This window comes from Aspergillus multicolor, assembly GCF_047715735.1.
Source record: "Aspergillus multicolor strain CBS 133.54 unplaced genomic scaffold BDW74scaffold_54, whole genome shotgun sequence".
Taxonomy (NCBI): domain Eukaryota; kingdom Fungi; phylum Ascomycota; class Eurotiomycetes; order Eurotiales; family Aspergillaceae; genus Aspergillus; species Aspergillus multicolor.
In genome coordinates this window covers 103,828-117,478 of record NW_027396005.1, presented here as the reverse complement: position 1 = coordinate 117,478, position 13,651 = coordinate 103,828, and the positions used below count along the sequence as shown (strand labels likewise).

At 49.9% G+C, this 13,651-nt stretch overlaps 3 protein-coding genes across 3 annotated transcripts; 1 reads left to right on the top strand and 2 right to left on the bottom strand.

Moving 5' to 3' along the window:
• Window positions 1-3,451: 3,451 nt before the first annotated feature.
• Window positions 3,452-5,882, bottom strand: BDW74DRAFT_163998 (uncharacterized protein). The gene has a single exon (XM_073726189.1). The coding sequence runs from the start codon at window positions 5,389-5,391 to the stop codon at window positions 4,117-4,119; it is 1,275 nt and encodes a 424-aa protein (XP_073577891.1). The 5' UTR covers window positions 5,392-5,882; the 3' UTR covers window positions 3,452-4,116.
• An 860-nt stretch (window positions 5,883-6,742) lies between these two features.
• On the bottom strand, window positions 6,743-9,707 carry BDW74DRAFT_163996 (uncharacterized protein). The gene is made up of 2 exons (XM_073726188.1): window positions 9,012-9,707; window positions 6,743-8,965 (listed from the first exon to the last, which is right to left on the bottom strand). The coding sequence occupies exons 1-2, from the start codon at window positions 9,272-9,274 to the stop codon at window positions 7,156-7,158; spliced, it is 2,073 nt and encodes a 690-aa protein (XP_073577890.1). The 5' UTR covers window positions 9,275-9,707; the 3' UTR covers window positions 6,743-7,155.
• A 2,029-nt stretch (window positions 9,708-11,736) lies between these two features.
• Window positions 11,737-13,581, top strand: BDW74DRAFT_184028 (major facilitator superfamily domain-containing protein; the record flags this gene model as incomplete). The annotated part of the gene is made up of 8 exons (XM_073730687.1): window positions 11,737-11,917; window positions 11,976-12,078; window positions 12,129-12,568; window positions 12,620-12,804; window positions 12,893-13,153; window positions 13,203-13,237; window positions 13,291-13,369; window positions 13,420-13,581. 8 exons carry the CDS (start codon window positions 11,737-11,739, stop codon window positions 13,579-13,581), a joined length of 1,446 nt encoding a protein of 481 aa, XP_073577889.1.
• Between the last annotated feature and the right edge of the window lie 70 nt (window positions 13,582-13,651).

Here is a 13,651-nt window from a genome sequence, read left to right as displayed (position 1 = left end):
AACTCGGATAGTTTCGAGGAAATCGTTAACCTTGCCGCAGGGTAACGTCCAGCTTGGTCAAAGGATATGGAGCTACTCGGGTCGAATAAAATCTGTATAAAAACTTTCTTGTCCAGAAAATTATGCCCATAGCGCCTCAATGGGATAATGGGTGGGGGGAGAGATAGATCGGGAATCCCATCGACTGTCTCCATGTCCTCTACCTCCACCGGGGTCTGCTCCTGCCAGGCGATGGTAGGGCTCGGTTCATGTAGTCTCAAGCCGTTTAAGATATCCAACGGTCGCTGTGACGGCTGTGACTCGGCGTGATGGGACCATAGCAGCAGCATGCATTCCAGATGACCCTCCCAGGCAGCGTAGTAGACCGCCGCTAATCCCTTCTCGTCCTTGACATCTGCGTCCACCCCCAGTTCCAGAAGCGTTCTCAGGCAATTGACACAGCCTTCACTGGCGGCGTGGAAAAGAGGAGTCCATTGATACAACTTGTCTCTTTGGTTAAGATTAGCACCATGCTGTTTGAGCAAAAGTAAGATTTCAGGAGATTGTGAAGCGCGCGCCACCATATGCTGAGGGTAGAGACCTTCAGCGTCGGGGAGCAACTGGGCCTGTCGTTCTAACAACATTTTGACTATAGGTAGCGACCCATGTTGGCATGCCAAGTTAAGCGGAATGTGATCAGATTCAGATACCGGATCGATACGGGCATTATTTCGGAGGAGCTGCTCCGCACAGTCGAGTTGGTTCTTCACAATGCTATGTATCAGAGGCGTAAAGTTGTCGTGGTCCATGATATCCACAGTACTATGATCAGCTGCCAAGAGCTGCTGTACCATCTCCACGCGACCATGTATACATGCATAGTGTAGAGGAATCCTTCCGTAAACGTCGGTCCTAGATACCTGCACGCCCGCCTCAAGACCAGCTGTAAAAACAAAGTCGCGACCAGAAATGGCCGCTTCATGCAGGCAATTCCGCTCGTTGATGTCATCCTCGGCGAAAATATCAACTAACTTACTCTCGAGGAGAATAGCGAGCACATCGTCGGAGAATTCATTGATTGCGGCCAAAAACGTGCGTGTGGCCCGCTCGCGGGAATCGGGGGATTTCTGTAGTTTGTCTGCCCACTCGCGCAGTGCCTGTAAATTACCGGCGGTGGCAGACTGTAGAACTTGCAGGTCAAGGTCTTCTTCCTCTGAGCCGACAGCCGTCGTCCGCTCAGCTGGACGAATCGTGTCAAATTGGATGTTCTCACCCTCCGCCCAGGCTTCGAGCTCTATCCGGGCGGTTGTCGCCCGATCAGAAAGATCTCGCAGAACATCTCTGTTAAAACAGGGCTGTACTTCGACGGCGCGGTGGAGGTATAGTTCTTTCATGCGAGACTAATGGATTGGGATGGTTAGACAGAAGATCCGAATCATGCGAAACACAAACCTTTGACGTTTTATCCCACTAGGTTACTCCGTTAGCGATGTCAAGTTGCCATGTCGCAATTGACGAACCTTCTTAAGAATCTTTGACATGGCAGTCTCATTAATCTCGACAAATTGCTGCACGCCACCATAAGTATAGATCAATTAGTGAGTAGATGAGAACCCACCTGTAGTTTGTTAAGGTCGCCATCAAACTGCTGGAAGCCTTCAAGAAGGGCGACTAGATTCGCGGGAGCTTTAGACTTTGTCACCGTCCGCGACTGGACCACCCGTTTCTTGTCAACCAGAGTTTTTAACCGTTGAGAGAACTGTCCCCTGCTGTTAGGTATTTATCAAGAGAAATTTTCGAGCAGTGAGACAGACCTCAGACTCTTTTTGCAGATAAAACGCGTTAACTTTCTCAATCTCACGTTCCTGTTATGGTGTTCAGTAAAGTTCCTAATCAGTCCTTTCCACCATGCCATACCAGCCGGAAGAAGAACACCTCCTTGTTCGCTCGGAGCGCAGCCTGAGCTTCGGACGCATTTTGAGGGATGGACACAGAGCTTTGGGCGGGGATAGTTGGCGTTGCACTCAGTTGCTTGATAAGCTGTTTTGTCCAACGTAAGCAATTGTACGCAGAACATGAGAGACTGCTGACCTTCTTTAATGCTTTGTAATTGACAAAACTGGCGGCGTATTCCGGCAGATCAAGCTGTCTGCGCTGTATTTGTTTGCCAAACTTCCTGCAATCCAGCGGTCAGTTCCTGCACATTAACTGTGATCTGTGTCGCTCCAAGTAGATATCAAAGCACAAGCATGGCACGTACATGCTGGCAAACGCGCCTCCCGAGACAGAAGGTCTTTACCTGTCACTTTTCGTTAGAAAAAGTAAAGGCCTCGAGGCTCCAGACTTGACGAGATGCAGGTGCAGCCAAGCGCTGGAGCGTCAATTCCAAGCGTGTAAGAATCTTGACAGGTATAGCTGAGATACAGAGAAGAAGAAAGTGGAAGGTGAGCTCGGGGACCAGACTACCCCTCGGGGATGCAATTCAAGTGAGGGGAGGCAACAGAAGACTCGGAACGAACAAGCGCGCTGGAGTGGGGCAGAGACAGATATACGTAGTAAAAAGTAGATAGAGCTGCCAGCAGGCTAAAAAGGACTGTCGTTCAATTGCTGAGACGTGTGGAGTCCTGACGAGGATAGTAAGATGGCACTGGGCAGGGTGAGCCAGCAGCTACTACAGGGTATACTCCTCCGTAGCACTGGATTCCTAGCACGAGATGCGGGTAACGTTTAGTGCCAGAAAGTACGTAGAGCTCAGGATCTCCGCGCAACAGCCCAGGCCTTTTCAGTTGACCCCGGCCCCAGTCATTCGTTTTACAAGAAAAGCGAGATTGAAGGCATGATGCGGCGTATATTTGTTGAGATCGATGCGGCGCGGGCGATGCTCCTCCTGCCTCCGACTAAACGCACTTGGGTGAGGTACCCCTGCTTTGCTATTTTTTAGGCGCGTCAGTAGGAGCCAAGGCGTAGCGACGGTCAAGGCGGGGAGTCATGGCCCACGGATGGTTAATGTGTTCGATGACATACCTGAAAGGAAGGACACTAGACTAGAAGATCACCGCCAAAGCGAGTGTTGAGTCAAGCATGGGGCAGGTCTAGAAAACAGCTGCTGAGTGCTGAGAGGATGTTCATGTCAATGCCGGAAGAGAAGGACGAAGTGGAGAGCTCTGGGGGAGCTGACTCCGGCCCAATCATGGCCGCAAACAAGCCCACGTTTCCTGCCCCGACACGCGCTAAAGCCTGCAGGCCCTGGAGAATAATCCAACCGAAGCTGCCCCCATCACAACGTGCACATTTTCAAGCAACCTAAATGTATTGTCTGAATGCTTAGCTCACTTGTCCTCCCAGTACTCCGTAGACATTTCTTGTTGAGATGATGTCACTTGTCTAACAAAGACACAATCAGATAAACACTCTGTACTACTCCGTAGATCATCTCTGCTTGATCTTCGACGTTATCATCTAATAAGATTGTTGCTAGTCTAGCGGCCCTGGTAGTAGCCTCATCTACGTGCTCAATGAGTTAATAGCTGATAGGCTGGTTGCGCGTTGCAGTTCAACTCTGGCCCGGGCCTCAAAAGGTTCATGCCCGGTTTGGAACGGCGAGGTTCTCACTCCCCAAAGGCGTCTGTTCCTCCAGCTGCTTAAGCACAATTCGAAATCCATGTAGGTAGGCAGTCCGTCTCAATTAAAGTTTTGTTCTAGGTCGACAGGGCCAACCAATCAAAGACTACGAGGTTGCCAGACAAAAGTGATAGAAATTCAGAGTATAAAGACTGATTTGGTATAAAGACAGCCAGGAACTAAAGACATTCCTGACAACATGCTCGACCAAAAGAACAGTCATAAATGTACACAAAAGGAGACCAGGTAAGTTTAACCAAGACAGCAAAAAGAAAAGATAAGGGGAAGTTTGAGAGGGGAAGATATGGCGGCGAGAATTGGTATCACATTCGAAAGAACAAAAAAAAAAAAGGAACCTTCAGCGGGGTTCATGAAAATGGAGGAATGCCTTATCGACCTGAGTATACTTGAACATTTCCAACCCAGTTTGATAGCTGAACCGAGCGAACAAGAGTCAATATATAGACTCTTTAGTAAACATATATAAGAAATCAAAAACGGCCCACACCATATTTCTTAAAAATTTTGCGCGATTCCGGCATTTCCTTGTCGAGGAAACACAGATGGATTTTGAATCTGCGTGTTGCGGCGAGCTTGAACATCGCGAATGACGGGCTGACCGCCATAAGGATCATTATACCCTCCGTATTGTTGTGGTACATCGGCGTAATCATAGTAAGGGCCTCCAGGGTGGTTGGCTGACATATGGCTTTCTTCTGAGATATCAGAATGGTTGCCCGCAGAATACGCCGAGGACGCATTGGATGGGCCGCGGTTGATATCAGCAGTGCGCTGATTGGAGGCAGTAGCGGCAGGAGCAGCGCCCAGTATTCCGTAAGGTTCGGTCTCACCAAGAGGGCCATGTCCTTCATACTGAATAGTGCCATCGCTGGGAGTAGCGGTGTGGTGATAGCCTGGCTGACTGCTAGCTTCAGACATAGCTAAACCAACACCAGCACTGCTTGAGAGGTTCGTCGATGCTTTGCGGCCGGCTGAAGTTGTCCCCCATCCGCGGTATCCTGCGTTATCATCCGCAGCGCCACCCAATACGGCCGGCAGGGTTGGGTCGCCGTTCGGGTTAAAGCCGTACTCCTCAACCTCTTTTCTGCGCTCCTCTTCTGCTACCTTCTTCGCCTTGTGCCTCCTCCAAAGCCAGAGGCCTACCAGGACAAGGATAGCAACGGAGACAACCGGTACAACCACGGCAACGGCTATTGTACCGCCTGCCGAGAGCCCGGAGTCGCTACCACCCGTTTCCGTTGCTGAAGCAGTGGAAGCGGAATCTGAGGTCGGAGAGGTACCGTCATTACCCGTGGTCGAAGAGGCTGTTGGGGAACCAGTTATGGTGATAGTGGTTGTGGTTGTGGTTGTTCCGATAGTTAACTCTTCGGTGGTGGTGGTGGTGGTTGGTTCTACAGAATCAGTGGTTGAAGTCACATCAACGGTTGTTGTGTTTTCACTATTTGTAGTGGTTGTATCATCGGTAGTGGTTGCGGTACTGGTACTGGTACTGGTACTGGTACTGGTACTGGTAGGGGCTGAGGCCTCGGAGGATGTAGTTGTAGAAGATTCGGAACTTTCTGTTGTGGAAGTGCTGCTTGTTGAGGCGGGTGTATCTTCACTTGATGATGTCTGCGAAGTAGAAGTCGGTTCACTTTGAGTAGTGGTCGTAGATGTAGGCGGCGTGCTGCTCTCTGTGGGGTCAGTGTCGGACGCGTCGGATGCGGTGGTGGGAGTCGTGGGCTCTGTGTCAGCTGTAGAGCCGCTTGGCTGCACCGCAATGCTGCTCATGGTAGAAGTCGCGCTGCTGACAGCCTGGTATACCGATACAAGACGGTTCAGTATCAACAGTGGTCGTAAAACGTGGCGCTGCGCGAATCGATATTTGTCCGAAATCAGGCTTCCAGACCACAAGTCAGTTTTGCCGGGCCCAGGTACGGCAGAGAGGTTTCCATCAAATTGAAGAATGTTGTCAAGAGGACGACTAGTTCGCGACAAAGGAATGGACTAATTTAGCGATTATCGAAAATCGTCGTATTAACAATTGTTATCGTGGGCCGCGCGAGACACGGTGCTGAGAGCAACCTGGCTGACGGACTGATTGATCAGGGGTGAGGACAACAGGATATCAGTCCAGGCACACCTTCATCACTCTGCAAGCCTCACGCAGGTGATGTCCTCATAATACAAAAAAAGACTGAGAATCTAATGACCTCGAAGGGAGGAAGAAGTGAGACCGAAGACGAGAAGGAACAAAGACTGTCAGAGAGCAGACCGAGAAGACAGGGTGAGATTGAGATTGGGAGGGCATGAGGAAAAGTGGAGATACTACGACTCCAAGAAAAGAACGGCGTCCCGACTCCCAAGCCTGTAATGGCAGTGGGTCCAGGCACTGCTTCCGTCCATTATTCATTCATTATTCTTAGCAACAGCGCGCTATTCGTTGCGGCCACGCTTTGTATTACCCAAGTTGCCAATAGTCCGCGGGTTTTCCATCAACTGTGGCATCCGATGAGATAAAGCAGTCTGGTTCCTAAGGTTTGCTGCATGACACTAACATTATTAAAGCCTGCGTTCACCTATGGTAGAATTCTCTGTCGACGTTGTAAAACAGCCGAGCTCGAGTCATGGCTTGCCATAATCAGAAGTGCGGTCGCCCGGAAACCGCGACTTTCCTACCACAGCCATGATCGCATCAAACGAGCCAACATTATTACCGACCCCATGAATAATATGTCGCTGGTTGCAGACTTATCTTACTCAAAATAATGACGGCATGTCATGGAGGCAATGAGACCTTGGTCGACCAGAGGTTGGTGATACGTTACCGGGTCGGAGTAGTGGCCCCCTTTTGAGATCTCTCATACTATCATCGTATCCATTATTGACGAACGCGGCCACCATGATTTGTTATCCTAGTATTGACCAGTGCCAGATCGTCAGAGATAACGCATTCCCGACCTGGACAACATTCAAACCCCCAAACCATGCGGTAAGAGAGCAACATATCCGAGTGGTTATCAGGTACGGAAGCCATGGGCCTTTTAGAACGGTGAAATCGTGCTCCGCCACAACCCACCAGCCTGTTCCTAGGTTAGACCAATGAAGAGACAATTGTGCAGTGCATTGGTTCACATCGTTGCGTTTCCTGAACGCATGGAACGATTCTCGGCTCCATGAATAAATTTCAGGACAGTAAATATCGGACCTATGACTGCTACTACATCCATTTCGCCGTTATCACTACTATGAAGGTAAAAGTACATTTCAGTGTAACAGAGAACGGCTGAGGCGCTGGACAACGTGATCCAGGAAAAACGATCTCTCTTCTTCGCACCGCGAGAAAGTAGCAACGGAGCGTTGTTTATATCCGACTCCTGACGGAAAAGATACAAGGATAAAGCGACAAACAAAATCAAACACCGGACCTCTTATATGCTATTTACAATTGACAATAGTCCGAATTCCACAAGAGCAACCGCAAATCAAAGTCAAAAGTGCAGATCATAACACGGTAATTGAACTCCAGCACAGAGTAACAAATCTTCATTGCGTCTACCGCACATCCCATGTAGGACGAAGGTTTGACATCAAGTCGTCCTTGGTACCAACAGTTTCCGGGGGCAGTCGGCTGACACGGTACGCACCGTTACGAATGTTCTGCAAGTGGGCTGCTGAGACCCCGGTGCGCGTACTGCGGATGCTACCAGCATCGCTTGCAGTGTCTTGAGTCTTAAAACGAGGAGGGGGGGCAAAATCCAAATTGTCAAAAGCGCCTGATTTCCGTAAAGCGTGCGGGCTGGGCATAGGGGCCAAATCATCGAATACAGAAACGAGGGGAGTGTGAGCTCGAACCATTGGGCTGTAGGGCCGTACTCCACCGAGAGGTGTTTCCGGGCGGCCATCCCTCTGGTCTCTAAAGTTGGAGCCAGGGGCAAAATCTATAGCCGTCATGATCGAATCATCCTTCAAGAGATGAGGTGAGGGGAGGATGTTGAGGGGGGCTGGCGGGGGAGCTGGCCGACGCGGCGCTCGAGGACCGGGGAGTCGGTTCGAGGCCGAAGAGAATGCACGCGGGCCAGGTGGCTGGAACCTTTCGCTATATCCACCGATTGAGCCCGACGCCATATGGCGGGCTGCACCCTGGAAACGAGGGGGTGTGCGCGGGGGAGGAGTCATGGCGCGACGAGTCACTGGTTCAGCATATGGCGCCGGCACCGCGTCATAGTCTTCTGGGTAGTAATAGTCGTCCTCCGCGTAGTGATCAACATAATCTCCGTAGTAAGTCTCTCGTTGTCCAGCTTTACTCTCATCAAAATATTCTTTGTAGAATGATCGAATGCGGTTGGCTCGTTGTTCGGGATTGTCAGCTGGGTCCTCTGGTGGCAAGGGACGTAGACCCATAGTCATCCGGCGAGTATCACGGCGAGGGTCAAGTCTCAGGTTGGCAGCTTGCGGCTGCTCTTCTGGCATCTCGGGCACGGACGGTTTGTTATGACTTTCCTCATGAGCGAGCTCAATTTCTGCCTTCTGGACACTCACAGCCGGAACTGAACTGGATGCCCTTGGGTCACCGTAATCGCTACCGCCATCTGTCGATGGAAGAGAAATCCTCGGCATTGAAACCGCACCGGGATGATGGGGAGGCGATTCGACACGGGAAAGGATCGGTTCAACATGGGCGTCCTGCGTATCGTGTAGTGGAAGGTTGAACTGATGCTCTGGAGGTGAGTTTGACGATGACGGCGTAACCGCAGGAGGGTTGACTTCTCTGCTACCATCCATCGACTCGCTGATTGGTTTCAGCCCTGGTACATGAACAGGGCTAGGATTCCTAGGCAAATTCAATTCGAAGCCCGGGTCATGCACTTGCGTTGGGCTACGTGCGTTAGACTCAGGGTTGTAAAGAGGTGGAGACGAGCGTGAGATCCTCTGAGCATTTCCCAATAAGCCTTGATTCATATCATCTCCGTAAGCTCCTTTGCGTGTTGAGCCTGCAACGCTTACTGCATCGTCGTAGCCTCTTCGCTGCGATCGAATGGACTGGCTATCAGTGGGAAAATATGGATGTGCGTGCCGGTATTTATCGTCATCCGCCAAGATCGTCCGTGGTATGGAATTTAATGAATCTCTGGAGCCGCGTATGCTAGGTGGCAGCATATAAGGACTGGGTCCTATGTCAAGAGAGATCCCCTTCATGTGGTTCGGTCCCTTTTCTTGCATTCCGGATCTGCCGCCGCTTGGCGTCAAGTCCATTCCGAAATCGAGGGACTTGTGCTTGTCATTGGCGTCTTCGTTTCGAAGCTTTTTCACATTTCGCCGATGTAGGAAGATTAAGACTATAATGGCACAGACAACGGGGATGCTGTTTATGTTAGATATGAGCGATGGGTGTGGGATATAAAACATACACTGCTCCTAGCACAACAGGTAGAGTTGTATTACTCGCCGTACTGGTGTTTTTCTCACATCGGGCGGAGTTGTCTCCGGGTGAGCAAGTTTCCACTGTGCCAGACTCTGTACTTGGCACTGGCTCTCTTTTTACCAGAGTCGGGATTTCGGGCATAAGAAGGTACGGTGGTCGGTTGCGTGGCACAGCTGCTACTTCGACAGGTGCAGAGCGCGCTCCCAAATATTGGCCATGGCGATGTTTGTGCTGATGATGCCGGTGCATGGTCGCCTAGCTTATGGCACGACGGTCCACCCCCAGGCATCCAAGTTAATCAGATATTATGAGAGAAAATCCGGACCATGGATTCAAGCGACCGTCCTTGGACTGTGTTTAGGGGAACAAGAGTAGGATGTAAAGACTGATGGTCTGAGTACAGAAAGACAGCGCGACGTGATGCTGAATATGTAAAGAATGAACGGAACTCAGTTCCAAAGGCGAGAGGCGGCCAATGGCCAGTTGTTATGGGAAAGGAATGGATGGAAATCAAAAGAGCGATATCCTAAAGGTCGAAAAAAGAGCGACTGGGAGGTGAGCGAAGAGAGTAAGAGGAAGAGGAAAGACGAGCGGGAGAGAAGAGGAGGAAGAGAGTGTAGCGCCCCATCTGGGGGGCTAGCCTGGCATACTAGTACTAGGACGACTCGGTAGCGGTCTAGAAGAGCGACCCGTTTGTCTGAAGGAGATTAATGATGGCCTGCTACTTGTTGATGACCGGCGCTTGTGGGGGCCGCAGATTGTGTCTTTCTCCTGTATCAGAGTCCTCGGTAGGCAAGGATTCCTACTCCTCTCTCTCGGCCTTTAGGTTTAGCTTCTAATTGGCCTTGATGGGCAGGCATTCCATCTCGCATTAGCATTCAGGGTTCAGGCTGACGAGCTTCGCCCGTGGAAGGGAGATTGAGGGCTGTTCTGACTTCGGCTTCTATTTGCTGCCCCTGAGCCGGCGACGGGACAATAATAACATTGGGCCCACTTCTCCTCTGTGCATGCCTATCTCTCAGCTCTGGTACCTTTATATTTTTAATATAGGGAGTACGGAGTACGGAGTACATAGATATATCTAGATCCAAGACTGCATGTTCTGTAACATGTTTTCTTGTTCTCTGCACCCTTAACCCCTAATTGCTCTCCCTTGGAGCGTACTCCGTAAAGAAGCAAGGCGCCGAGGCGCAAACTAGACCCGTCTCCTCCTGGGGCTAAACTCCGAGAAAAGTCTAGCGCCAGGTACCAAGCCAGGGTGATCTCTCCATACTCCTGATCCTACGGAGTACTCCTGCTAGAAATCAGAATATCTCTTCCTGATTATTCTGCCTGATCTGGCCACCTAGGCCAACCGCCTATCCACGCTGTATGTGCTACAGCCCCAAATCCAGGTACCGAGTCTAGCATGTATGTGCAGGGACTTTTCCTTTTCAAATTCTGGGCCAGAGACTGTTGTGCAGTACAGAAATGTTCAAAGGTACTCCGTAAGTAAGAAATCAGATCATTGCATGCGCTGCTCCATAAGATTATATATTCATTATTTACCCACTGATCCCAGAAGATCTATTCTAGTGTAATCCAATCAAACATGAAACACTGGCGCCAAGCTGCTTGCTCTTCAGCAAGACTGGTGTCATACCCTTGGCTACTTCGAGTCTACACAATGTACTCCGTATATACAGTCATCTACATACCCTGTGCACTGTACTACCTGCAAAACCTCAAGTAATTTTCACCCATCGGGCAGCTTTTTTTTAGTTTGTCTCAAAAGGTGAGTAAATCTGTGGCAAGTGCCTGATCCCTTCTTGTCAACCAAAGTATTTCTCTTGAGCTGAGCGTGCACCCTGAACCATTGTGGCCTGTGAATGATCACTTACTTGTCTTGTTGGCAAGCTTTTAAACCCGTTTTCCTTGGTAAGTTTGGCTGGGAAGGTGTATTTTGAACATGTGCAGTCATAAAAAATGCACAGGACTTAGGATTTGGACCTTCTTATCTGCCTCAGCACTCTAAGCTCTTCAACGAACCTTGACTCATGGGCGCAATCTTCTCTAAAAACCATGATCTGGACGCTTTTGCTAGACCTTGTAGATATCTAATCGCCTATGGAGCACTTCCGAGGCCCATCGAGTCAGCATAACGTCAGTCCCATCGGACATCTCTCTTGCCCTCAACAATACAACTAAAGATGCACAAATGTAGGACGATTAACCGCGAATGTAAGCCGACGAGTACAGTAATCATGGGTTGGGAATAGCCTGCCGAATATATCCTCTGCTCAAGGTAATCGGTATCTTGTCTTAGCATAATTGTGTCTATAAATGTATGTACAATTTGAAACCGAATGCGGACTGCGTATATATGAATTTTGAAAGCCCCATCAAGTTAAACCATACCTATAGTTCACACTACGGAGCAGTAGCCTCGGGATCCTCTCCGAATATCACGAATGAGTTGCTAAGTGGCCCTCGTCTCGGGAAATCGATAGTTGAAAGCTAGAAGCAAAGCTAAAACGTGAAAAGTTTTTGGCCCGGCAAACATATCCCAATAACTACCATATAACTACAAAAAGGCCTATCCTTTATACATATATATTAACTTACTGCTCTAGTTTTACCATTTCTCGGCTGCGTTATGAGGAATTGATCCATGAGCTTATCAATTATGCATCCCACGATGCAAGATTCTGAGAAGGACGAGCGCGGCGTAAATGACCAGAACTCGGACACTGGCAGTCAGATACATCGCACTGATTCTTACTCATCCCTTTGACACATCTTCGAGTGACTATGATGTTGAACGCACGTCTCGAACGCAGACCGCGCATACCCAACCTGGTTATGGTTTGGAGCGCCACCGTACTGCCCTAAGTCGCATCGCAACCCAGCGAAGTCAGCACAGCGCAACCGTCGGAGCGCTGAGGACGCGATCTCTAAGAGTCTGGGGCAGGTAAGGCATACTCGCCTCCGCTTCCAGAGAATGAAGAGTATGTGGTGGAATTCGCCGGTCCGGGAGACCCTCTACACCCACAGAACTGGCCGACTAGAAAGAAGTAGGATTGCCGCAATTCCTCTATAGCCTGGTTATTGACTTATCATACAGGTTACTTGTCTCGGCACTGCTTGCCTTTACAACTTTAAATTCCACACTAACCAGCAGTATCTTTTCTTCCGCCGATTCTGCGATATCCGCAAAGTTCAACATCTCCACTGGGGTCAGCTCTCTAGGCATGTCACTATATGTTCTCAGCTTCGCATTCGGTCCTACGCTCTTTTCGCCATTGTCAGAGCTGTTCGGCCAGCGCCTGCCCATCCTTATTGATGTTTTCGGGTTTACGATCTTTCAGTTCGGTGTTGCTACTGCCGAGAATCTTGAGACCGTCATTTTCTGCCGTTTCTTTGGGGGATTCGTTAGGGCATGTCCTATTGCTGTTGTGGCGGCTGTGTTTTCAGACCGTTACGATACTCGCCATTGCGGTCTTGCCATCGCTATCTTTACCATGATGGTCTTTACGTGTCCGCTGTTTGCCCCTTTCATTGGGGGTTTCATTGTGGATAGCTACCTGGGTTGACGATGGACCGAATATATGACAGGAATCCTCGAAGCTGCCGCATTTGTGTTGGATGTGTTCTTTGTGCACGAGACATATACGCCTGTGGTTTCAACCCAAAAGGCCCAAGAGCTGCGCCGGAGAACCAAGAACTGGGGCATTCACGCGAAACAAGAAGAGGTCGACATTGATATAGGCGAGCCTATTGCAAAGAACCTCAGCCGACCTGTGCGAACACTGTTTAGCGAGCCAATTTTGCTCCTATTGAGCATCTACATGGCGTTCCTATATAGTTTGCTCTACCTTTTTATGACAGCATATCCAGCAGATTCACGGACTCAACAACGGCGTTGGCGGGCTGCCATATTTCGGCCTCATCATCGGCCAGCTCTTCAAAGGGCTCTTCATCATCGCAATGCAACCCTGGTATAACAGGAAGCTGAGCGCAAATGGCGACATTCCGACCCCGGAATGCAGATTACCTCCAGCTATAGTCGGCGACGCGGCATTTGCAGCAGGTCTGTTCTGGTTTAACTGGATTGGTTACACTGACAGTATACACTGGATTGTGCCTACGGTATCAGGCCCCCCTCACCGGGTTTCGGCTGCTATGCATCTTCCTCCAGTGTCTTAACTATATGATCGACACGCATCTTGCCTTGTGAGTCTTGTCTAAACCGGTCCATGCCCTCCCTTGTACTAATAAATATCCAGTGCCGCGTCCGCCTTGGCTGCAAACAGCATTCTCTGTTCCATGGCTAGTGCAGGATATCCTCTTTTCGCTTCTTACATGGTAAGTGTACCTCTACGAGACAAGCCTACTGTAGATAATCGCTTCATCAGTTCAATGTCATAGGCGTCAATTGGACGGGAGCTCTCTTCCGCTGCGTTGCTGCCGTCCTTATGCCGCTCCTATTCCACCTCTACGATCACAGAATCCTCTCGAAGAGCAAGCTCGCCGCCGAATACATCGCCGTCGTCAAGGCCAATGCTACCGAGGAATAATAGTCATACACTAGAAAGCCGCTACTGTCGCCTAAGAGATTCCGATGATCATAACAATATTAGAAAAAGC

What these genes read in the sequence shown, in the direction of transcription:
- BDW74DRAFT_163996 (XM_073726188.1), bottom strand. Translation starts at nt 9,274, where the DNA reads ATGCACCGGCATCATCAGCACAAACATCGCCATGGCCAATATTTGGGA. An exon ending in CCTGTTGTGCTAGGAGCAGT is followed by an intron (nt 8,966 to 9,011) that starts GTATGTTTTATA and finishes TAACATAAACAG; the next exon opens with CATCCCCGTTGTCTGTGCCA.
- BDW74DRAFT_163998 (XM_073726189.1), bottom strand. Translation starts at nt 5,391, where the DNA reads ATGAGCAGCATTGCGGTGCAGCCAAGCGGCTCTACAGCTGACACAGAG.